At 37.3% G+C, this 26,348-nt stretch overlaps 1 protein-coding gene across 1 annotated transcript; it reads right to left on the reverse strand.

Annotated features, from left to right (window-relative positions):
* Positions 1-4,862: 4,862 nt before the first annotated feature.
* LRRD1 (leucine rich repeats and death domain containing 1) lies at positions 4,863-26,348 on the reverse strand. The gene is made up of 5 exons (XM_045564668.1): positions 24,465-26,348; positions 21,429-21,627; positions 7,780-7,941; positions 5,696-5,813; positions 4,863-5,049 (listed from the first exon to the last, which is right to left on the reverse strand). Exons 1-5 carry the CDS (start codon positions 26,334-26,336, stop codon positions 4,863-4,865), a joined length of 2,538 nt encoding a protein of 845 aa, XP_045420624.1. The 5' UTR covers positions 26,337-26,348.

Consider the following 26,348-nt stretch of genomic DNA (forward strand, 5'->3'; position numbering starts at 1 on the left):
ACTGAGCGAAGAGAACGGGCGAAGGGACTGGGCGGAGGGATCCCAGGGGCGAGGCTGATGGGGTCGCGATTGGCAGCAGCGCTTCTGTGATTGCACCGCGCGCGCCTGAGGTGATCTCGGCCTATGTCGCGTCAGCGGGGCTGTGGCGGGAGCACCGCCCCCTGCCTGGCGTTCGGACCGCCCGCACCTGACGCCGTTCAGGGGCACGTCGCGTGGACTCGGAGAGACATCCCCAAATAATCCTGCGGGGATTGGAGTCGTGAAAAGTGAGGTCATAGGCCGGGCGCGGTGGCTCACGCTTGTAATCCTGGCGCTCTGGGAGGCCGAGGCAGGAGGGTGGCGTGAGCTCAGGAGGTGGAGACCAGCCTGAGCAGGAGCGAGACCCCGTCTCTACTGAGAATAGAAAAAGTAGCCGGGCATCGTGGCGCGCACCCGTAGTCCCAGCTACCCGGGAGGCTGAGGCAGGAGGATCCGTGAGCCCAGGAGTCCGAGGCTGCTGCGAGCGAGGCTGACGCTAACGCACTCGAGCGGGGGAGGTGGGGGAGAAAGGGAGGTAACGAAGAGCTGACGACGCCCTGAAGGGTGGGGAGATGAGGTCAGCCCCGCCCCCTCCTAATTAAAATCAGTTGAACCGGTATTAGTATACAGCCAAAAAGACATTGACTGCCAGGTGAGTTGTGTTTAACTCAGGCTGGTTTTGAGCCCGAGGCCCCATGAAGCAAAAAGCTGCAGCTGGTTCCTGAAAATGTCACTTGTTGATGGTTCTGGTACACTTAATATTGGCAATTTAATTCTAAAAACGTGGATTGCATTGCATATAACTCACGCACAGAAAACAATAGAAAATAAATTAGAAAGGATCGTTTTAATAAAACACCGTGGCCCCAGGGAAAACTTTTTTTTTCTAGTGTGGCAGTCAATGTGTTAACAAATGGTGGTTATTAGGTATGCTGGGTTATGCGAAAACTGGTTTTTCAAAATAAATGTATAGGATGTGACGAGCTGTTTGGAGCAACATTCCCCGAGAATGCCACTTATTCTGAGGGTGTAGTGGCCAGAAAGATTTTGAAGTGGAGTTCTAGTCCTACAGCTATGATCAACCTGATCTCATTCACCCCTGTGGCTTCAAATAAGCATCTTCCTTAAAAGGACTACCAAATTTAACTCTTTCCAGTTCATTAACAGGAGCTCCTGACCTGGTTCATTTATATATTCAACCAACCTCAAGACAGGTTTTGTGTTAAGCCTGGGATACAGCAGCAGCGAATGAGACAAAACTGCACGGCCCTTGGGGAACGAGTAGGACATCCAATTGCCCGCTAGCAATCTAACATTCATCTCAGTCAGTAAATCCAAAACTACAACCAACCGTTATCTCCTCCCACCCCTCGGCCAGCCCTCGGCCAGCCTGCCTCTCCTGTGATGCCTATGTAAATAAAGGGCATCGCTGTGCACACTATTGCCCTCCTCTTTCATGCTTCACATCTAATCAGTCAGCAAATCCTATAATTCCACTAAAAGGTGGCCTTACTAATAACCTACCTAACAGAGGAAAATGAACTATCAAATAGAAAGAGAAATAAACTCACAGCACAAAATTGCCCTTTTGAAGAGGAAACACAACTACCTGCTTTGTTTTGTTTTAATTAAACACCTGTTACCTAACTCCTTATCTCTAAGAGTTTCTCAGCCTTGAAGAGCCCTAAGCAAACAGTAAGAGTACGTACTCCCCACTCCAGCTCTCTGCCTCAGTTCCCACTCCCTCCATTTCTCTCTCTTTCTCTTTCTTTCTGAGAAAAATAAACTTTTTACCACTTTTTAATCTTTGTGTGAGAAATCTTTGTCTGCCCACTTACGAATTTCCCACACTTTCATCCACCACTTTAAAAATTTCACCTTACCTATTGCCACTGGCTTAGGTAAGGCCCTCGCCATCTCACGTCTGCATTGCTGCAACAGTATATCGTACCTAACCTTCCTACCTTTGGGCTTGTCTTTATCTGGGTGTTAAGACACCACTGTCACTTCTTAAATCACTAATTAAGCTATGTTGTAATCATCTCCACAGGTTTCCACTATTAGAAGATAGTCTTGAGAACAGTTTTTATATTCTGTGTTTATCCTAATACCTATCTAAGCAATTATCAAAATATGATCCATGGCCTTCCAGAGGGCCCCAAAACTCTTTCAGAGAGTCACAAAGTCAAAGGTCTTTATAACAATACTCTTATTTGCTTTTTTTACTGCTGGAATTTATAGTGATGTTACAAAGTCAATGGTAAATAAAACTTCTAGGGCCTTAGCACAAATCAGAAGCAGTAGCACCAAACTGTTGCCACGTACTTGTGAGACAAAAGAAAAAAAAAAAAGCCTGTTTCACTTCAGAATGTCAATGAAATTGTGAACATTAATTTTATTAAATTTCAACCATTGAGTATATCAACTTAAAGAAAGAAACTGAGGCAGAATTAATATAGAGTTTATTTGGGCCAAGGTTGAGGACAACTGCCAAGGACACACTTCCAAAAGAGTGCTCTGGAGAACAAAGGAGAGGCTCAAGTTTTTTTCAAATCAGGAGAGGAAGTGATTACAAAAGTTGTTTACCAGGAATTCTTATTAATTTACAGTAACCTCTCTCTCTTTAAAGGGGCTCACATTCCTCAGATAAAAGCTCTCTTTTCTCTCTCAAGTACGTGTATTTTTAACGAGCTGCTTTTTTCAAAAAGTAGAATTTTGGCATGAAAGAACTACTGACAAACTATGGTAATTCAGATTTCAGGTAATACAAATGTCTTGTATATTTGACATTTTCCTGAAAATGGACAAAGTCACTCTGTCCCTTCAAGGAAAACACCTGACAGTATTTGTTGTCAATGATAAAATTCAGGCCCAGTGTGGTGTCTCATGCCTGTAATCCTAGGTCTCTGGGAGACCCAGGCAGGCGGATCGTTTGAGCTCAGCAGTTTGAGACCAGCCTGAGCAAGAGCGAGACCCCATCTCTACTAAAAAGAGAAAGAAATTAGCTAGACAACTAAAAATATATATAGAAAAAGAAAAATTAGCCGGGCATGGTGGTGCATGCCTGTAGTCCCAGCTACTCAGGAGGCTGAGGCAGAAGGATCGCTTGAGCCCAGGAGTTTGAGGTTGCTGTGAGCTAGGCTGACGCCACGGCACTCTAGCCTGGGCAACAGAGTGAGACGCTGCCTCAAAAAAAAAAAAAAAAAAAGATAAAATTCAAAATTTCAAATAAAAATAAATAGTTTTGGAAAACTATCACTGTGAACTTCATAGGTTCTTAGTTCTTGAGATTTCATACAGAGAAAATTTCAGTGACAAATGAATTTTGTATAATGAAGTGTGTCAACACATGGAAGATTTGCATAATTCAATAAAATAATATTTTCAAATGATTGATGCATGATGTTAAAAACCCAAAGTACAAGTTAGACCAATGAATTTTCATATCACAGAATATGAAAAGTTCACTGATAGTTTATATTCTACATTTTCAACTAAGCTTTGAGATACTATCACTAATAGGAATATCCATAATTATCTGAAAAGGCTATTAAAATATTACTCCCTTTTCCAACTATACATCTGTGTGAAGTGAGATTTTCTTAATATACTTCAACCAAGATGATGTAGATAGCACAATAGATTGAATACAGAAGCAGATAAGAGAATTCAACAGTCTTTCATTAATCCAGGCGTAGAAGAGATTTACAAAAATCTAAATCAACACGCTCCTTCTCACTACTTTTTTTGTTTTTGAAAATAGAACTATGTTCATGAAAGTGATAGGTAGACAGCCAGGAACCTCCAGCCCCTCCTGGGGACAAAGCCTGGTGCCCCGAACAATTACTACATCTGGGGGAAGAGGGAACACGCCATTCAAGTTCTATGATTCCTGGCTGACAGTGGGTACAGGGTGTCCCATTCCAAAGCCCAGCTGGCTCAACCTAAGGTGAACTACTGGGGGCTTATTCTCACACTGGGAAAATGAGAGGTGTACCTGGAGTACATCTAGGCCATAGTTTATCTGCCTGAACCCATCACTTGGCACCTTCTGCACTGTTTTCTGGGGCTTATGGGGTTTTCACAAATTTGGATACCTAATTATGGGCTTCTGGCTAAGCCCCTGTATAAAAGCCTAAAAGGAAATACTGATAAGAAACCTCTAATTTGGGGGCCTGAACAAAAACAGGCTGATTAGACATTGAAAAGGCTTTACTCCAAGCCTGGCCCTGGGGCTACCACACCCTCAGAGAACCTTCTTTTTGTATGTCCATGAGAGACAGGGAATAGCTCTGGGGGTGTTAACACAGCTTTTGGGGGCACAGCTACAACCAGAGGCCTATTTATCAAAGAAACTGGGCCCCACAACTGCAGGATGGCCTGCCAATTTAAAGGTCAAAGGCCATAGCTTTACTCTACCAGAGGATACTGAATTCACTATGGGAGCTTCCCTTACTGTTAGAACCTCCTACTGGGCCTCCACGCTCCACTAAGGAGGAGCTGTTTTCAAGCCAGCGTCTAAAAAGGAACTAACTCCAATGAAAATCACTAATAACATTATTACCTATAAATCTTGGGTTGTATAAAAGCATTATATAACAGAAATTTTTAAATGAAATTATTTTCAAATTCAATGTCATCATTACAATGCAACAGAATAAATATCCAAAATAGTGTCTACAATATCTTATGATAACACTAGCATGGTAGTTATAAAACCATCACCTCTTAGGAATGCATGAAAGGAGACGTGATATGCAATTCTCTTATATGATAAAGTGATGTAAGATGGTTCAAGTATATAAGTGCATCCTTTAAGTTTTCAGTTTTTATTGATCCACTGGTTAGAATTTAATTGTCTGTGTAAAAAGATTTAAAGCTGTTATTTTGTCCATAATTTCATATGCTCCTATCATGGTTAGTGCCCGAATCAGCTGGTCTTGTAAAGCAGCAGCAGTTAATGACAAGTTGTTACTTTCTTTTTTCCATATAACAAGTGCTTGGTGGACTCTCTCACTTAATGAAACAGTGCTGAAAATTTTAAAATAATAATTACTTGAATTACCAATTAAGAACATTGTTTTAACTACTTCAATATTGTATATCTAGGTTTTCAAACCAATTTACCAGATTGAAGTGAGGATGAAATTAATTGGTGAAGAGAATCTATATAAAAGTTTGGCACAGAGCTTGGCATATAGAATGTTAGCTCCATCTCATTCCTTGTTTCCTTTTAGAAAATCAACAATTCAATTTATAGTCAATTCTTAAGACCTCAATATATAATTGTGGCTTAGTTACTACAAACTAGTACATTATCACTATGGTACTATATGCTTTATAGCTTGATCTCACTTGATTCTCAAGACAACTCTCTTAGGTAAGGGCATCCATTTTACCAGTGAAGAAACTGAGGCACAGAGAAGTTAAAGAACTTGCTCAAGGTCACAAAGCCAGCTGGGATTAAAAGCCAAACACTTTGTCCTCAGAATTCTTGCCCTTTATTATGCTGTATGGCTTCCCAACATGGATTGCAAATATGTAATAAACTAAAATCGGTCTTCTACAGAAAATTAGAGTTTATGTTAATATGAATGTTTCAAAACCATGTGATACCAATATGATATAAATCAGAATATGAGAATAAACTTGTGCCATATGTTGTATTCATACATACCCCTTTGTAGCTGTATCGTTTTGTGAGTTTTTCAGGTTTAGTTTTTTACACAAAAATTCGAAATTTATTTCAGTGATGTTGTTGGCAACTATCTTGAATATCTTCTCTAAGATTTTCTCTGTATTTGAACATAAAAGAAAAGTTATCTCTTTTGAAAAAAATACTCTAATTTGAGTTAATATTATATCTAGTTTTCTTCTGTGCTTCTATCAAATGTATATATCAGGTAAAACTGAAAATTGTATAGATATAAAATATGAACTTAAATTTGAACCACTTGTTGCATTTCTTCTAAAATACGAAAAATGCTACACTTAAAATGGCTATTTAAAAGAATATTATAAGCAACCTCAAAGTAATTTCCAAGCACTATAATTCTTTCAGGATTTGAAATGAATTTGACTCCTTCCTTCAATTCCGGCTCTCTTCTGTGTGCTTTTTTTTTTTTTTTATGAAGAATGTGGGCAACAATTTTATGAATTGGTGCTTTTTAGATTTTTTTTAAAAAAAAAAAAAAAGCTTCCAGCTAATTTGGAATAGATCCATTTTTTTGTTCACCAAGATATGATTGAGAATTTTCAAGAACTAGAGATCTCCCACCCCCCATGATCATCTCAAATATGTTCTGGTCACTTTTTAAAAATTTTACACACACTCCCTCAGACTACATTGCACGCTAATGATATAAATAAAAATTCTAATCCCCTAAGTAACAGCTTAAGAAAGGACTCTGTGTTATTTGTTAATTGCAGAATAAACACATCTGCCATGCTGACTTCTCCCCACCTTCACTGGGTGCCAAATCTTCAATATGAAGGCTCCTCAGCATAGAGAAAGGAGACAAATGGCTGGGATTATCTTGTTTTCATTGACTTTGATCTGTTGTCATTGCCTATTGCACTTTCCCCATAGGGACTAGAACCACATGAATCCCTCTTCCTCAGGAACTTGAGGACAGAATTTCAGCAAGGAGTTTCAATCATGTAACTTCAAAGCCTTTCTCTAAATTATTGTACCTAACAGAATACTTTCCTTGAAAACCACTAAAACTTTTATTTTGTAGAAACAGAGTTACAATAAAAGTTCTCTTTTAATAATTACTGCAATCAGCTTGCACAGCAAGTCAAAGAAGACAACAAGTTAAAGAAGACTTTTAATTTTATCTCTTAGGTTCCTTCAATCAATGAAGTCCAAGTCTTGCAAAAGCTTCTAAATGGTAGCCATGTATATGGATGTAGATTGTGGCTTACAAAGGACTGTGCATTTTTAGTGACTTATCTTACTACATTCTGAGATAATGCTGGTACAAGCTCCTGATTATGTATGATAGAATGATTTGGGGGGATCAGTTTTGGATATTCCATTTCCCAAATTTGAATCAATACTTACTGGTCCATTGCATTAAATTGGAGGACCAAAATCTGGATTCACTGAGTAGTGATGATAAGTGGCAAAATTAGAGTCCTAGGGAAAAGCCTAATTGTTGGGAACCCAGACCGAAGGAAAGAATTAGACAGTGAAGCTTCTCTCTCAGAGGTTTGGAGACACCAGTCTCCATCTGATCCAATAGAAAGACATTTAAAGAAAATGAGCCTGCTCTCAGAAATAATTAGAGACATACAACAGAGAGCATAAGGACAGAAGGGATGAAAATTGTCCAAGGAATTCAGATAGATGGTCACCAAAACTGACTGGCATCAATGGAAAGATCTGTAGACTTCCTTCAAGGCCAGATATGTCTTTTAGAACAACAATGTCTGGTAAAATAGATCAGAACTGACAAAGAAATCCATGTGTGAATTCTCTGAGTCTGGCCACAAACACCTATTGAAGGGCATTAAGGCCCAGAGGTAGGAAGCAGTCCACCCCTCCACTTGGATTTGCCTGTTTTCGGTGGCTCAATTTTTGTGGACTTGGATTAAGTAGTCTGAATTATCAAAATAAACTAACCTTTGGAAATGGAAGATGATAAATATTTTAATATCTCTGCCAGATTGAAAGCCTCCAATTAAAGCAAACTATCTTTTAATTTACAGATGATATCAAAAAAAGACTCATAATATAGTCAATCATTCATCACCTACCATCTCTTTCATCTGCCCTCTGTAGATAGCGTATAATAGTATACAACTGTTTTCCTTTACAGATTTCCATTGGAGGTCTCAGCAAAGGGTTGTCATCAAAATGTATCTCCTTCAGTGAAGAAAGATTGTAGATACCACTAGGCAGAGCTGTCAGATTATTTCCTATTAGAAAAAATTATAATTCAATTATACCTTTCTATAAAACTGTGGAGACAAATAACAAGTATGTATGGGGAATCTACCATGTCTTGCTGACAAAGTACCAAAAGATCTTCACAATGCAAATAATAAATTCTTACTGGCCGGACGCGGTGGCTTATGCCTGTAATCCTAGCACTCTGGGAGGCCGAGGCGGGTGGATTGTTTGAGCTCAAGAGTTCGAGACCAGCCTGAGCAAGAGCGAGACCCCACCTCTAGTAAAAATAGAAAGAAATTATATGGACAGCTAAAAATATATATAGAAAAAATTAGCCAGGCATGGTGGCGCATGCCTGTAGTCCCAGCTACTCAGGAGGCTGAGGCAGGAGGATCGCTTGACCCCAGGAGTTTGAGGTTGCTGTGAGCTAGGCTGATGCCATGGCACTCTAGGCCGGCTAACAGAGTGAGACTCTGTCTCAAAAAATAAATAAATAAATAAATACATTCTTACTGATGTCCATATGCTAGGAGCAAAAACAAGAGTGTATAGAAACAGAGATGTGGTTCCATTCTCTCCTAGGGATGGCAAAACGAAACAGAAAGTCATCCTCTTTTAATATAACAAACGACTTTACAAAGTAGTTGTGATGGTAAATTTTTTTTTGAATTTTTTAAAGGTGGGGTCATTCTACTTTGCCCAGGCTGACTTTGAACTCCTGGGCTCAAGCAATCCTCCTGCCTCAGCCTCCTGAGTAACTGGGATTACAGGCATGCACTACTGCTCCTGACTTCTTTTAAAGTCAATTTTTTGGGTTTTTTTTTTTTTTGGAGACAGAATCTCACTTTGTCACCCAGACTGGAGTGCAGTGGCATCATCATAGCTCACTGCAGCCTCGAACTTCTGGGCTCAAACAATCCTCCAGCCTCAGCTTCCCAAGTAGCTGGGACTACAGGCACAAACCACCGTGCCCAGCTAAAAAGTCAAGTTTTAAATAACTTTTAAATAATTTAAATTTAAATTTATTTATTTAAATTTACAGAAAATTGCGGAGATTATAGCAAGCCCCTGTATACTCCTCACTTAGTTTTGGTTTCTCCTAATGTTATCTCACATTATCATATTACATTTGTTCAATCTAAGAAATCAACATCAGTAATCTATTATGGAACTAAAGTTAAAAAAAGAAAAAAATAAGAAACCAACATTGGTACATTACGATTAACTAAACTCCAGACTTTTTTGGATTCATTAGTTTTTCTAGCAATATCCTTTTACTGTTCCAGGATCCACTACAGGATACCACATTGCATATAGTTAGAGGTCTGCTTAGTCTCCTCTAGGCTTTGACAGTTTCTCAGTCTCCCCTCGTTTTCATGACCTTAACAATTTTGAGAAGTACTGGTTAGGAATTTTGTGCAATATACCATAATTTTAATTTGTCTGATATGTTTTCTCATGTTTAGACTGGGGTTACGGGTTTTGGGAAAGAATAGCACAGAGGTGAAGTGCCCTCATCACATCGCTTCAGGGGTACCTGGTAATGTTAACCTCAGTCCTTTGGCTAATGTAGTGTCCGTCTGGTTTCTCTAATATGATGTTATGATTTTTTTCCCTATCCATATTCTATTCTTTGAAAGTGAGTCACTAAATCGAGGCTACCCTCAAAGGGGAGTAAGGGTTAAGTTCTACCTCCTTGAATGTGATTTTTTTCAATGCCATCCTAATCCAATGTAAACCTAACAGAAAAAGTAAAACTGTGGTAACAAAGAATTTGTAATCTTTAGAGAGGCCTAAGGTTTGCCTTTATATTATTTATAAATTTATATATAATGTATATTTATAAATTTATATATATGAATTTATATATTTTACAGTTCTATTATTTATAAATATAAATAAAGGAACCTGGTTCTTTTTAGTGAAAAACGGTATTTAGAAACCAAGATCCAGGTACTAGTCTTGCTCATTGCTTCTGGGAGTGTGTATGTGTGTGTATGAAATATATATGTATTATAAACCTAGAATTATATATATTTACACACACATATGTACAACCTATATGTGTTATAAATCACAGTAGAACGTCTTTAAAGATCTGGCATCTTTCACTTAGCATTTGAGATAACATCAGTGTTGTGTGTATAAACAGTTTGTTCTTTTTTATTAATGAAAACTATTCCATTATATAGATGTAAATAATCTGTCTGTTCACTAGATGAAGAACATTTGCAGAGTTTCCAGTTTGGGTGATTATGAATAAAGCCACTCTATAAATTTGCATTCAAATATAAGTTTCTTTCCTCACTTAAAAGTGTAGTTGAAGTAAGATTGATGGGTAAGTGTATATATAACTTTATGAGAAACTACCAAACTGTTTTCTAAAGTGGTTGTACCATTTTGCAGCCCTCCCATCACTGTATCAGAGTTGCAGTTACTCCACATTTCCATAGCTTTTGGTATTGGCTGATTTTAATTTTAGCTATTCTGATAGCTCATTGTATAGTTAATTTGCATTTCTCTAACAACTGATGATACTGAACATTTTTCTTGTGCTTATTTGCCATTCATATATACCTTTATAAATTATGTTCAAAATTTATGCAAATTTTTATGGAGCTTACATCTTTTTTTTTTTTTGAGACAGAGTCTCACTCTGTTGCCCGGGCTAGAGTGAGTGCTGTGGCGTCAGCCTAGCTCACAGCAACCTCAGTCTCCTGGGCTCAAGCGATCCTACTGCCTCAGCCTCCCGAGTAGCTGGGACTACAGGCATGCGCCACCATGCCCGGCTAATTTTTTTTTTTGCTGTATATATTTTTAGTTGGCCAGATAATTTCTTTCTATTTTTAGTAGAGACGGGGTCTCACTCAGGCTGGTCTCGAACTTCTGACCTCGAGCGATCCACCCGCCTTGGCCTCCCAGAGTGCTAGGATTACAGGCGTGAGCCACCGCGCCCGGCAGGAGCTTACATCTTAATTTTGTTTTCAGGGTTTTAAAAAAATATATTAAGCAAATATTTTCTTCCAGTGTGTGGCTTTTGTTTTTATTCTCTTACAAATACCTTTAGAAGAGCAGAAGTTTCTAATTTTAATGAAATCCAATTTATAAATTATTTTTTCTTTGTGGATTGTGATTTTGGTGTATTTAAGAAATCTTTGCCAAGGTTGCAAAGATTTGTCTTTTTGGTTCTTATGTAAAAGGGTTGTAGTTTTAGCTTTTACATTTAGTTCAGTGATTCATTTTGAGTTAGTTTTTTTATACATAGTGTGTGAGATCAAAGCTGTGTAGTGGTTTTTTGTTTTTCTTTTGTTTTCTTTTGGCTTTTGGACATCCAGTTGTTCCAGCACTATTTGTTGAAAATACTATCCTTTCTCCACTGAATTACAGTAGTTTCCCTTTATCCACAGAGGATGCATTCCAAGACCCCCTAGTGAATGCCTGAAACCACAGACAGTACCAAACTTGATTGCTGTTAATCAGAACACTTTTCTGTTTTTGTCTTCCACCCACAAATTGAATGCCTTTTCCATCTAAACTAAACATTTATCCACATTTGCCTATTTCGGCAAAATTTTTGCAGTTTGAGGTGCAACAGCAAAACTAGCACAAATTTCTTTTTCCTCCTTCACAGGTATGCGGATAGATTTGTCCTAAAGTACGTCCTTAGCATGGATCTTAGCAACCTCAGCATATGATTTTTTTCCCTATTAAATTGAGAACTTTCACCTTCTCACTTAAAGGAAGAACTTTTTAACTTCTCTTTGGCATATCCAAGTTGCCAGTATCACTACTCTTTTGCTTTGGGGCCATTATTAAATAAAATAAGGGTAACTTGAACACAACAACTGCTATACTGCAACAGTCAATCTGATAACTAAGACCTCTACTAAGCACATGCAGCGTGGACGTGCTGGATAAAGGGATGATTCACATGTCAGGTGGGGTGGCCTGAGATTTCATCATGCTACTCAGAATGGTGTACAATTTGAAACTTAAGAATTGTTTAGAAAGAATTCTAGAAAGAATTTTCCATTTAAATATTTTCAGACCACAGTTGACCATAGATAACTGAAACGTGGAAATCAAAACTGTGAATAAGGGAGAACTACTGTAACTTTGTATATTTGACAAAAATCAATGAACCAAATAGTGGGTCTATTTATAGACTCTATTCTGTTTCATCGATCTTTATGTCTGTTGCTTTGCAAGTACTACAACTACACTGTACTACAGACGATTTGCATAAGTCTTGAAATCAGGCTGTGTGGCTCATTCAACTTTTTCAAAATCATTCCAGTCATTCTAGTTTCTTTGACTTCTTATATAAATTTTAGAATTACTTCATTGTTTTCTAAAATAAAAAAAACTCTTCTGGGATTTTAATTGGAATTTAGTAGAATTTAGAGATAAATTTTGAGAGAACTCACATATTAACAATATTGAGTCTTCCAATTTATGAACACCATATATCTCTCCACTTATTTATGTCTCATTTGAGCAAGAGCAAGACCCCGTCTCTACTAAAAATAGAAAAAAATTATATGGACAGCTAAAAATATATATAGAAAAAATTAGCTGGGCATGGTGGCACATGCCTGTAGTCCCAGCTACTCAGGAGGCTGAGGCAGAAGGATCGCTTGAGCCCAGGAGTTTGAGTTTGCTGTAAGCTAGGCTGATGCCATGGCACTCACTGTAGTCCAGGCAACAGAGTGAGACTATGTCTCAAAAAAAAAAAAAAAAAAGGAAAGAAAAGAAATAATGGTTGAAAAATCCCCAAATTTGGTAAAATACATGGACAAGAAGTTCAGTGAAATTCAAGAGTATAAATATATTAAAAAAAACCCACACCTAAGAGAGATGTCATGAAAAATGCAGAGTAGAGTGCCTCAAAGAAATCGGTCTCCACTGAAACAATAATAAATTGGAAAAGACAGAATCAACTTTTTAATAACTCTGAAACTTAATCTAAATCTGACAGCAATGTTCAGTGACGAAAAAGGCAGCAGATTTTGGGTAGGAGTGCACCATGGCTTTTCCCTCACCTGCCCACCATCCCCGATTTCCCACCATGGCAGCGGCAATAGGAAGGGCAGCACATATTCCTACTGCAGCTTGCTGGTGCCAGAGGGCTAATATGAACTTTGTTCTCAAAATGCTGTGTTTGTGCATGTTGACCTGTCTTGTGGTTCCCTGAGTGACTAACACAGAGGCTGATCTTTATTTTGCTACCCACCCCCTCAGGCCAGAGCTGCTTTCCTGGAGGTAGCTGTCACGACATTTAAAGACATACACTGCCCTATAATTCTTTTGTTCCTCTTTTCTTCTCTTGCTGTCTTCCTTTGTGTTTTGTTGGTTTCCCATACACACACACACACATACATACACCCCCACACACAAAAATCCATTAGCACAAATAAATGAATTCAGCAAAGTAACAGGATACAAAATCAACATAAAAAATCAGTTATATTTCTATACACTAAAACAATCCAAAAAGGAAATTAAGAAACAATTCAATTTACAATAGAATCAAAAAGAATAAAATACTTAGGATTACTTAGGTCTAACATATATTTAAGCAGAGTTCCAGGCAGACTAGAGAAAGAGAACGGGATACAAGCAATATTTAAAGAGATAATGCCTTGGAATTTTCCAGAATACTTGAAACATATCAATCTACAGATTCAGGAAACCAAACAAAAGCCAAGAAGAGGTTGGACATGGTGGCTCACGTCTGTAGTCCCAGCATTTTGGAAGGCCAAGGTGCAAGGATCACTTGAGACCAGGAGTTTGAGACTAGCCTGGGCAACATAATGAGACCCTGATTCAAAAAAAAAGAAAAAGAAAAAAAACAAGAAGCAAAGAGTATTAAATAAAAATAAATCTACTTACAGTAACACAGGCTAAATCCACAAATATCCAAAAACAGGAACTCAATATTTGCAAAAGACATATCTGATTAAGGATTTTTATCCAAAACACAAAAAGTACACTTAAAACTCAATAGTAAGAAAACAAACAACCTGATTAAAAATGGCAAATACTTTAACAGACATTTCACCAGAAAAGATATACTGATGGCAAACAAAAATATGAAAAGATGCTCCACATTATATATCATCAGGGAAATGCAAATTAAAGCAACAATGAGATAACACTATATACTTATTAGAATGGCCAAAATCTGGAACACTAACAATACTACATGCTGATGAAGATATGGAGAAACCGGAACTCATTCATTTCTGGGGAGAATGCAAAATAGTACAGCCACTTTGGAAGACAGCTTGTGAGTTTCTTGCAAAATTAAACATACTCTAACCATATGATCCAGCAACCACATCCTTTAGTATTTACTCAAAGGAGTTGAAAACTTATGTCCATACAGAAACCTGCACATGGATGTTTATAGCAGCTTTATTAATAATAGACATAATTTGGAAACAACCAAGATATCCTTCTTGGTGAATGCATAAATTGTAGTGCTTCCAGACAATGGATTATTACTCAGCACTAAAAATAAATGAATTATTGAGCCATGAAAAGACATGGAGGAAATTTAAATGCATATTTCTAAGTGAAAAAATGCCCATCTGAAAATGCTATATACTGTATGATTCCAACTATATGACATTCTGGAAAAGGCAAAAGTATGGAGATAGTAAAACATCAGTGATTGGCAGGGGCTGGGGTGAGGGATGAATAGGCAGAGCACAGAAGACTGTTAGGGCAGTGAGAATGCTCTGTATAATACTGTAATGTTGGATACATATCATTACATATTTGCTCAAACTCATAGAATGTACAACACTAACAGTGAACCCTACTATAAACTATGTACTTTGAATGATAATAATGTGTTCAAATAGGTTCATCAATTGTAACAAATGTACCAGTCTGTTGGAGAACATTGACAGTGGGTAGTCTAAGCTGTTAAAAAACTGACTAACTTCTAATTAGTGAATTAGACTGACAGTTGATTCTCAACATTAATAATGAAAGCCGGCAGACAGTAGAATGATAGAATTAATGGGGTAAAATAAACTGAATGTCAATATAGAGTATACATTAACTGAAAGTATACTTTAAGAATGAAGGCAAAATAGAGGAGAGGCACATCCAGAATGGCAGAGTAAGGACTTCCAAGAATCTGCTCCTCCATAAAAGCAATGAGAACACTGGCAAAAGTTGTCAAAATGAAAATTTTTAGAATTCTGGGAATTAACCAAAGGCTTAAAACAATCTGAGGATGTTTATTTTCTTAAAAAATCACTGAATCTTGGCAAAAATAATGACCTTTTATAGCATTTTAATTTGTGTTACTTCCCCTCCCTTCTTCTCAAATCCATGGTAAACTGTAAAATCAATGGCCTTGCAACAACAATAACTGTGAAAGACTAACCTAGCAGTCGCTGGAGGAAGGAAAATGTGTTTGTTTGTTTGTTCATTTGTTTTTTGTCAGACAGAGTCTTGCTTTATTGCCCGGGCTAGAGTGAGTGCCATGGCATCAGCCTATCTCACAGCAACCTCAAACTCCTGGGCTCAAGCGATCCTTCTGCCTCAGCCCCCTCGAGTAGCTGGGACTACAAGGGCTTGACTACAGGCACTTGCCACCACGCCCAGCTAATTTTTTGTTTCTATTTTTAGTTGCCCAGCTAATTTTTTTTATTTTTAGTAGAGATGAGGTCTTGCTCTTGCTCAGGCTGGTCTTGAACTCCTGACCTCAAGCAATCCTCCCACTTCAGCCTCCCAGAGTGCTAGGATTACAGGCATGAGCCACTGTGCCTGGCAGGAAAATGGTTTAGAATGCACCAATGTTCCAACCCCAGATAACAAAGAAAAGCCCAGAACTAAATGGCTTCATTGGAGAATTCCACCAAACATTTAAAGAAGAATTAATGCTAATCCTCAAACTCTTCCAAAAAAAATGATGAGGAAACACTTCCCAACTCATTTTGTTAGGCCAGCAGTATCCTAATATCCAGACCAGACAAAGACACTATAAGAAAACAAAATGGTAGGCCAATATCCCTAATGAATCTAGATGCAAAAATCCTTAAGGAAATACTAGCAAACTGAATTCAACAGCAGTTTAAAAGGATCATATACCATGACCAAGGGGGATTTATCCCTGGGATACAAGGATGGTTCAACATACAAAAATCAATCAATGTGACACAGAACATTATTAGAATGAAGGATAAAAATTACACGACCATCTCAATAGTTGCAGAAAAAGCATTTGACAAATTCAACACTCTTTCACGATAAAAACACTCAAGAAATTAGGAATAGCAGGAAATTACCTCAACATAATAAAGCCCATAAATTAAAAGCCCACAGCTAGCATCATTCTCAAAGTGGAAAACAAAGCTTTTTCTGTAACATCTAGAACAAAGCAAAGATGTCCACTCTCACCACTTCTGTTCAACACAGTACTGAGAGTCTTAGCCAAAGTAATTAAGTGAGAAAAAGAAATAAAAAGCATCTAAATCAGAAAGGAAGAAGTAAAATTATCTCTGATGACAGGATCTTAAATGTAGAAAAACTGAAAAGTTAAAAAAAAAGCTGTTAGAACTAATAAATGAATTTAGCAAATTTGCACAATACAAAATCAACATACAAAAATCAGATACAGTAACAACAAACAATCCAAAGAGAAAATTAAGACAATAATCCCATTTGCAATAATATCATAAAGAATAAAATATGTAGGAATAAACTTAACCAAGGAGGTAAAAGATTTGTGTGCTGAAAACTACAAAACATTCTTGAAAGAAATTAAAGAAGGCATAAATAACTGGAAAGATATCTCATGTTCATGGATTGGAAGACCATATTGTTAATATGTTCATACTACCCAAAGCAATCTACAGATTCAATGCAGTCCCTGTCAAAATCTAATGGCATCTTTTGCAGAAATAGAAAAACAATCCTAAAATGTATATGGAACCACAAAAGACCCTAAATAGCCATAATAATCTTGAGAAAAAAGAACAAAACTGGAGGCCTCACACTTCCTGACTTCAAGACATTACAAAGCTACAGTAATTAAAACAATATGTTACTGGCATGAAGACAAACATATAGGCCAGTGGAACAGCATAGACAGCCCAGAAATAAATAATCTTCAACAAGGATGCCAAGATTACTCCATGGGAAAATGATCGTCTCTTCAACAAATGTTGCTGGGCAAACTGGATATTCACATGCAAAAGAATGATATTAGACCCTTATCTTATCCCATACACAAAAATCAACTAACAATGGATTGAAAACCTAAATGTAAGACATGAAACTATAAAACTTCTAGAAGAATACATAGTGTTAAAATGTTTTGACATTAAGATTGGCATATTATAATTCCTATGTACAGATTAGGAAATAGAAGTTTAACATTAAAAAGGAAAGCAAAAACAAAAAACTTCCTGGTGCATTATGCAGCTAATGGTCTATTCAACTCCAAAGCCCACACTACGAGAAAAGAAAGGTATTCATTTCTCAATCTCTTTCATTGGTATAATGCCTCACATTTGTTAAAATACTTTCCCAAATTGTATCTAATCGCATTCCTCAACAACTCTATGAACAAACAAGTTATATCATGCCTGTCTTGCATATGAAGAAACTGAGGTTCAGAGATCTTATTTTCCTAAATTCCCTACAGTTAGTGACAGAGGGGGTTAATTCACAAGACTATATAAACGTCTTTTGTTTGAATAATATGTTCACAGTATGGTATCTGCTTTTAAAGTCTCGTTCGTTTTCCTGTTAGCTTCATTTTATAAATGGAGTGTGGGGGCTGGGCCTAGAAGGAAGGGTGGATGTATGGAAAGAATGTGAGCAGGCTGAATGAAGGGACAGTCAAAAACACCTGCCCAAGGCTGCTTGTTTGCTGTGCGCAAAGGTCAGCTGACAACAGCTGACCCCTATGGATGTAGTTAAAGAAATTAGCAAACGGCCCTGACCTTTTGCACGTGTCCTTGGAAATAAATATGGGAAGGAATTTAGCTGGGGAGTCCTTCAGACTTTGGTCGCATAGTTCACTGTGTGTTTCCAGTGATTATTCCTTTGCTACTGAGCTCAGGAGCGAAAAGCTGCTGCTACAATGGAGGAAACAGATTACATGACAAGGCATGAACTCAGCCCTTCTACCTTCAAATCCTGTGCTCTTCATCATATAAATCCAGCAATAAGACCTGGTGACTGTGGGTATGCCAGTTGTTCGGCTATTGTCCCTTAGCTACACCTCCCTGTGGGCTTCCCTACGGTTTTTCCTGTGTCACCCCAACAACTCTTTCACCCCACCAGCAGCAAAGCCTTCCCATAGCAGTAGCTGAATGCAGTTTGCATTCATTCCTAACACTTGTAGAACTGGCTTTATCATTCCCTGCTCCACCCTCCCACCCCCAAGCTCAGAGAAAGCAGCATCAGCCAGACGGTGCTCTTATCTCAGACATCTGCTGGCCCCTCCTCCAAGCTTCTAAGTTTTAGTAATTCCAACTTCTTTATTTTATTTTCTCAGCCATAGGGGTAGTTATTGTTTCCTGCTATTGCTACCTCTGTAATTGCCTTAGAGTCCTCTTTTAATCCTTCCAGTTATATAGTAAATAATAATTTACTTATTAACTACATGTGTTTTCTATCTTCTGATTAGACTCTGATTCAGTGGCTTTTAATATTTTCTCATTCTGATGGAAACTAACAGAGAACTGGCTAAGCTTGCAGAAAAAAATATATGATGTCCCTCCCCATTCTGTCTCGATACTATACTAGAAAGCCTCCAGAGAACTATGCTTCCAATTGGTATTTTTATTCTCCAGTAGGCCACGAAGCTCCAGGCAGCTTTTTTTTTTTTTTTAATGCAGCTATAGCAGGTAAATGGAGTATGTTGTACACTTGGACAAAATAGATAACCTTCCTAAAAACATGGTAAAACTTTTTTTTTTTTTTTTTTTTTTGAGACAGAGTCTCACTTTGTTGCCCAGGCTAGAGTGAGTGCCATGGCGTCAGCCTAGCTCACAGCAACCTCAAACTCCTGGGCTTAAGCAATCCTTCTGCCTCAGCCTCCCGAGTAGCTGGGACTACAGGCATGTGCCACCATGCCCGGCTAATTTTTTTTGCTATATATATTTTTAGTTGGCCAGATAATTTCTTTCTATTTTTAGTAGAGACGGGGTCTCACTCAGGCTGGTCTCGAACTCCTGACCTCGAGCGATCCACTGGCCTCGGCCTCCCAGAGTGCTAGGATTACAGGCGTGAGCCACCGCGCCCGGCCCATGGTAAAACTTTACCATAACACAAACGAAACTAAAAACATCAATTGTAGGGTTGACTTATTGCAACTTATTGCAAGTTATTGTGAATGAAATGGCTAAGAAATAACCAAAACATACCTGCATAGATAGTTTACTGGGAATTTGGGGGTTCAGGAGACAAAAACCAGTTGCATTTGTGAACTAAAATAAAATTTTAAGGCTCACCCCCACCACCACCGGTAGACTAAATGGACCCCCTCATGGCCAAAAGGAATATCCTAAAACTAAATTGCCTGCCAGGAGGAAGGAGGTCAGACATATCTTATCATGCCCCCTCCCTTCTTGGGGACATCCTTTGTAACCCATTAACAGGCCTAAAGGTATGCAAGACAAACCTGCAGGCCCTCAGTTTACACAACAAGTATGTGTCCGGTGGCTTATCTCTGATAAACAGCAACTATGTTAAAACATTCCAAGCCTTTAGACAAAGTTTCATGTCTTTAGCCAATTACAAGTCAAAGAATCTTTAAACCTACCTATAACCTGTAAGCCCCCTCTTCCAGATGGCCCACCTTTTCGGGCCAAACCAATGAATGCCTCCCATGTATTGATTTATGACTTTACCTGTAACCCCTGTCTCCCTGAAATGTATAAAACCAAACTGTAACCCAGCCCCAGCAAGTCCACTTGCTCAAGGTCTCTTGGGCGTGGCTCCGGGTCATGATTCTCAAATTTGGCTCAGAATAAATCTCTTTAAATTATTTTACAGAGTTTGGCTTTTTTTTCTGTTGACACATTATATCTAAGTATTGCTACATTACTGTAGGTTTTACTGTACTGCTAGTATTAATATTTATTGTAGCAAAAAAGATGAGCTTTGTTTTTAATCTGGAAATCCTCTAAATTTAATCAGATGTGGAGCTCTGGTTATAAAAGCTACTTCCAAATGAAAAACATAATCCCATAAAGACAACTGTTCATGTGGTTAGCTGATACAACCACTATGGAGATCAATTTGTCAAAATCTGGTGAAGTTAAAGCTGTACACATGCTCTGATCTAGCAATTCTACTTATAGCTTTATGCCCTGGAGAAATTCAAGCATTTGTATACCAGAAACAAGTACAAGGATGTTTATAATAGCAAATAAATTAGAAACAACCTAATTGTCTATCAACAGGATAATGGATTGATTATTGTTTAACCATATAATTGAGTGTTATATGCCATTTAAAATAAATGAACTAGGTCTATCTATGGAATGATTAACATAGAATGATTTTAGAAATATAATGAATGTAAAATGCCAGTTACAGAGTGATCTGTATAATATGATAGAATAATAAGATTAGAAAACTCAGGCCAGGCGTAGTGGCTCACGCCTGTAATCCTAGCACTCTGGGAGGCTGAGGCAGGAGGATTGCTCGAGGTCAGGAGTTCAGGAGTTCAAAATACTCAAAACAGTACCCCTTTTCTATGGAGAGAAATATATACACATTAAAACATGGATGAATGAAGATATAGTGGTGACTTCTAGTTTGGGGAGAAGTACAAAAAAAGTTTGAACTCTATTTTATTTCTTAACAATCAAAAATATCTCAAATAAGTATTACAAAATGTTAACATCACAAAATGTTACCATCCTATATCTAGGAGTAGGTACATAGGTGTTTATTATTTTCTGTATTTTCTATAAGTTTGAAATATTTCATAATACAAATTATTAAGAAAAATAGTCTAATATTTGTTGTACTTTGGGAGATCTTTTCTGATATCTTTAGCGTGATTTATTTTCTTTTCTACAATGTCGCTTTTATTTTGATTTAATTATTATAGTGCCTTATTTTGTAAAAAACTGTGTAAGGTATTAGAATATTGTAGGATATAGGAGTGGGATCGGGGGAGCCAGCAGAGAAGGGAAGGCAGAGAAATGCTGACCTGAGGTTGCATAGGTCTGTGTAGAGGAATGGATGAGGTCAGGCTCCGAAAGGGAAGAAATACTGAATGACTGGGTATCGGCAGAGAAGAGAGACAAGAAATGAAAATATGTTTGGCTTCCCCAGCTGGATTATAACCTCTTTCAGGGTAGGAACTGGACCTTGTATTAATACTTAGCTCTCATTTTCTGTACTTAGGAAACCCACTCCCCTCCACTGGGCACTTAATACATTATGTTGACTGCCATTCTGCATCTTATCAGCAAAATTTGCAACCCGGACACTTATACTCTACTTATTGATTATGCTTGAAACTCACCACTCAGGTTTAGTTGCCGGAGATCATTTAAAGATAGAAAAGATGGTGGAAGATAACTTATTTGATTATTGTGTGCATGTAAACTAACCAAATTCCTCAATTCCCCTATATTTCTTGGAATCTCTCTGATTGCATTATTTGAGATATCAAGTTCTTTAAGTTGAGTCATATTAGACAGCTCTTCTGGAAGTCTTGTTAACTGTAACAAAGATTGAACAATTATACTTTTGTAAATACATAAGTAGTTGCATGACTAAAACTTTTTCTAACAGCAAATGAAAGGAGGGAGTTTTTTTGTTTTTGTCTTAGAGAGGAGATATTTTCATTATGTCGCAAATTCTTTGTGACTGACTCCCCCTTCTAGCTTAAACCCACAGGATTCTATGCCACATCCAAGTACTGTGACCAATGCTACCAGTTCAACCCTGTGGCTTGCTCACCCACTTTCCTCACTCTCCCAACACTCAGCGTTCACCACTTCCTTATCCCTCTCTTCTCTCCCTAAACCTGACGCTGCTTGGGCTGCTGCTTCTCCCTGAAGTCTTTCCCAGCTACCCCATCCCACATTTCATCTCTTTATTCCTACTCTCATCAGCATTGCTCTTTATTCATCCCTTGTGTGTTTTCCTTAAATTCTTAAATTATGTATGTGCATGTTTTATACTTTTTGTGTATGTGTCCTAAGCACAATGCATTTTGAATAAATGTTCAAAGAGTCACGCAGTTTGGCAACGTGGCCTCAAATAAAAATTCCTAGTACAAAAAGCGTTGCAAATAACAGGAATTAAAACACTCTGTTAAATTGAAGAAGAAATGGGTATATTTAGAGAAAATAAAATAAAGCCATTATGAGAGGCTTCCTTTAAAATAAAGGAAGTTCTAGGAACAAAAGTGTTTTGCATATATAGGCCCTTCAGAAATAACCAAACAATAAGGTATGTAGTGGATATTGTGTTCAGTGTTCTTCCAGGTATACAAGAGGCATAAAAAACAGTCCCTAACTTCAAGGAGATTAAGATTTAGTTCAGGGAACAAAATATATGCATATGAAACAATCAGGAAACAGCATGAAGCAATAGGTAATCCAATGCCAAAATGAGGAATACAAGTAATAACAGGTGAATGAAAGTTTAGAAAAGGTACATCAGTACAAATCAGAGAAGTAAAGCTTCATGTAGAAAGTAGAACTTGAATAACCTCTTAAGAATGAACAGGATTGGGCTGGGCACGGTGGCTCCTCGAAATGGGTGGTTGCCACAGGCGCTAGTCCATATTATTGTGACATCATTTCAAAGGTCACTTGATGGAAAAAATGACTTATAAGAACTCCTCTCAAGAAGAATATCCTGGGAGCAGTGGGAGGGGTGTGAAGGAATGAAAAATTACCTATTGGGTACAATGTACACTATTCAGGTGACAAGTACACTAAAAGCCCAGCTGGCACCATTATATAATTCATCCATGTAACCAAAAACCATTTGTACCTCCAAATCTATTAAAATAAAAAATAAACTAAAGCCCAACTGAAATTTTAAAAGAAGAAGAATATCCTGTGTAGTTGAAAATATCACTTTGATAACCCCCTTGGGGTAGAGATGAAAATGCCCAAAGTATTGATTTATATAATGGCAGATGGTTACTAGTCATCTGAAGATGAGTTGGGTTAATCACAGGGCTTTTATTTTGCTAAAGGAAGAATAGCCGAGCAGGGGGTGTTCCTTCTACAGTAGTTTTATGATCACACAGTTCTCAGACACTTCCCCTAATAAATGTTGAGCAAGTGGTAAAAAAATATTTGTTTAAATGAATGTCAAATGATGGACCTGCCCACCTGTCTTGATCTGACTCCTACTTCGTAGGCTTGGCTGTCAAGTTTTGCCCCAGCCTAGTTCCATGCTCCTTATCCAAGCATATCTCCCTCTGTTTCCCATCACCTCTTTTGGTCAGCTTTTCACTCGCCATTTTCATGCATAATATTTTTTTTGTCTTAAGTGTCCTGTAACTTCTATTTGATCCTATTCATTCTTTTATTTTATTTTATTTTGAGACAGAGTCTCACTCTGTTGCCCTGGGTAGAGTGCAATGGGGTCATTGTAGCTCACTGCAACCTCAAACTCCTAGCCTCAAGTGATCCTCCTGCCTCAGCCTCCCAAGTAGCTGGGACTACAGGCATGTGCCACCATGCCTGGCTGCTTTTTCTATTTTTAGTAGAGACAGGGTCTCACTCTTGGTCAGGTTGGTCTTGAACTCCTGAGCTCAAGCAATCCTCTCAATAGCCTCTCAGAGTGCTAGGATTACAGGTGTGAGCCACTGCGCCCAGCCTAATCTAGCAATTCTTCAGGGAAAATTTTCTAAGGAAATAATCTAAAATATGAAAAGGGCTATATTTATGAAGAAATTCATCACAGCATGATTATGAAGAAAAATTGCAACATTCATAAATGCATGACAACAGAGGATTAGTTATATAAATCATGTATTGGTTATACCAGTTACTGGGGAGACTATATCAAGGAGAAATGCGTATAAGTTAAGTGAAAATAGAAGAATTTAAAATTGAATGTGTAGTCTTTTAATAATTGCTCATAAAACTATGTATTAATACATAAGGTGGAGAAAAAGACAAAAAGTAAGTTGTATCAACATATGCCAGTACTTGTATTACAAAGGTATGCTTGTGGAATGATTTTACTTTTACTTTTCTCACTTTTCCACATTTTCAATAATGTGTTTAAATGACATTGATAACTTTGAAACTCCTTTTACAATTAAGGTGAAATAAAAGGAAATCTACAAAATTGTCAGCTTTAATTGCTTTACATTTCATTTTAATGAAACCTTTTCCTGTAAAGATTTTTGTGTTGAGAAGTGATTGTGTAAGGTATGTTTGGAGGGAGGGAAAGCCTACTTTTTTAGAAGATAAAATATTCCAGCAAAGTTTAAAACACACATACACATGCAGCTACACTACAGCTCAGATTCGGATCCCCTCCCAGTCCCTCCTTCCCCTCAAAGCCCAAAATATCAGTCTCTTACCTTTCTCCCATTTATCTGACTTATATTTAGCTCCTCCAGTGATTGAAGTTGGCATAGTTCGATAGGAAAATACATAAATTGATTGCTTGAGAAGTTTAATTTCTGGATTCCTTTTAAATTACAGATCTCTGAAGGTATTTTTTGTAATTGGTTTTCTGAAAGATCAAGTACTTGCAAATTTTCTAAAGTACACAATTCTCTAGGGAAAGTTTCAAATTTATTACAGCATAAAATAAGTACATGGAGTGATACCATATTAGAAATAGACGGTGGAATTTTCCTTATTTGGTTTTTACCAAGATCCAGGTATTCAAGATTAATAAGAGAACAAAAGTACTCAGAAAATATGAGGAGTTTGTTTCCATTGAACTCTAAATGAAGCAGTTGTTGACTGAAACATATATCCACAGGTATTTCTGAAATATAATTTCCATTGAAACTCAAATAATAAAGAGAATCTAAAGCACACAGCCCCACTGGAAAATACGTTATTTTATTATAATTCAATTCAATTTTAGTTATTTTTTGGCAGTTTTTTATTTCAATGGGAACATCTGTGATTATATTTCCTGAAAATTCTAGACTGCATATATTATGAAGATGTAAGATATCTTCAGTTATTCTCCCCATATTATTTCTGTTTACATGGAGTTTTCTTAAATTTTTAAGCTTATGGATGTTTTTAGGAAGTTCTGTTAACTTATTATCACTAAGACTGAGGCATTCCAACAATACACAGTAAGAAATTTTTTCTGGTATATTTTTCAATAAATTTTTATCAAGTATAAGAATCCTAAGTTCCCTGAAATTCTCAATTTTGTGTGAAATAACTTCCAATTTATTGTCAGCCAGTTGGAGTTCTTTTATTTTGAGTAATTGAAAAATTTGCACAGCCAAAAAGGTAAGTTTATTGTGATCCAGCAAAAGTTTTTCTAAATTTTTAAGTTCCTTAATTTCTTTTGGCAAACTGCTTATCAGGTTTCCAGTAAGGTTTAGTGAAATTAAATTTGGAAGGAAGCATAGAGCTTTAGGAAATATTGTTAACTGATTATATTCTAGATTGAGAACCCTCAAGTTTTTTAAACTAGGCAGAGTGTCTGGTAGATGCCTTAACTTATTTTTACCCAAATTTAAAATTTCCAAGTTTCCAAGATTTTCTAAGTCAGAAGGAAAATTCTCAATGTAATTATTATTAAAAAAGAGTTGCCTGATATTCCCAAGCTGTGATATTTCTTTAGGTATATGGGATATTTGGTTGTGACTGACATTTAATATCCTTAAGTTATGAAGTAACTGAATTTCAGATGGAAGTGATGATAACTCATTTTCTTGCAGGGATAGAATTTCAAGTCTTAGCACATCACCTGAGTCTGCCCCTTGAAAAGTTTTGATTTGATTCTTATCTAAATATAGATATTTTACATATTTGATTTTTAAAATGTTCTTGGGGAATTCTTGTAAACCCTTTGCCTCAAGGTTAACTGTAAAGTTATCTGACTCTAAACCAAGTTGTTTCTGATTTTCTTTAGAGACTTGCGGACTAACTTTTCCCGCTGTGTCATAAGATAGGGCGTTAACAAAAGCCTGATACTCTGCAATCATCTCAGTTAGTGATGAAGTTTCTGTTTTGGGCAGTAGGCTGTCCTTTCTAGTGCTTGTTTCAGGAAATTTAAGATCATTGTTTTTCTTTCCAGGATGTGTTTCATAAATCTGGTTGGAAAGTTCCTCTTCCTGGAAATCAGAAGCTTCATTTAACAAACTTGATGTTTGTTGAAGAAGTGTTTCATCCTCTGTGGACTGTGATCCAGATCCTTCTGTCGATATACTAGAGATATCCTCTAGCTCTTCTGATGTATCCTCCTCTTCAGACATCTTATTTGTTAA

Source organism: Lemur catta, chromosome 11 (assembly GCF_020740605.2).
Source record: "Lemur catta isolate mLemCat1 chromosome 11, mLemCat1.pri, whole genome shotgun sequence".
In the NCBI taxonomy this organism is placed as follows: Eukaryota; Metazoa; Chordata; class Mammalia; order Primates; family Lemuridae; genus Lemur; species Lemur catta.

Excerpts from the sequence above, each read along its gene's own strand:
- LRRD1 (XM_045564668.1), bottom strand. The coding sequence starts at position 26,336 with ATGTCTGAAGAGGAGGATACATCAGAAGAGCTAGAGGATATCTCTAGT. Across the intron at positions 7,942-21,428 it reads CCGGCAACTAAACCTGAGTG|GAAATAATCTGACAGCTCTG; the intron begins GTGAGTTTCAAG and ends TTTTTCTAATAG. Across the intron at positions 5,050-5,695 it reads AACGATACAGCTACAAAGGG|CACTGTTTCATTAAGTGAGA; the intron begins GTATGTATGAAT and ends TAAAATTTTCAG.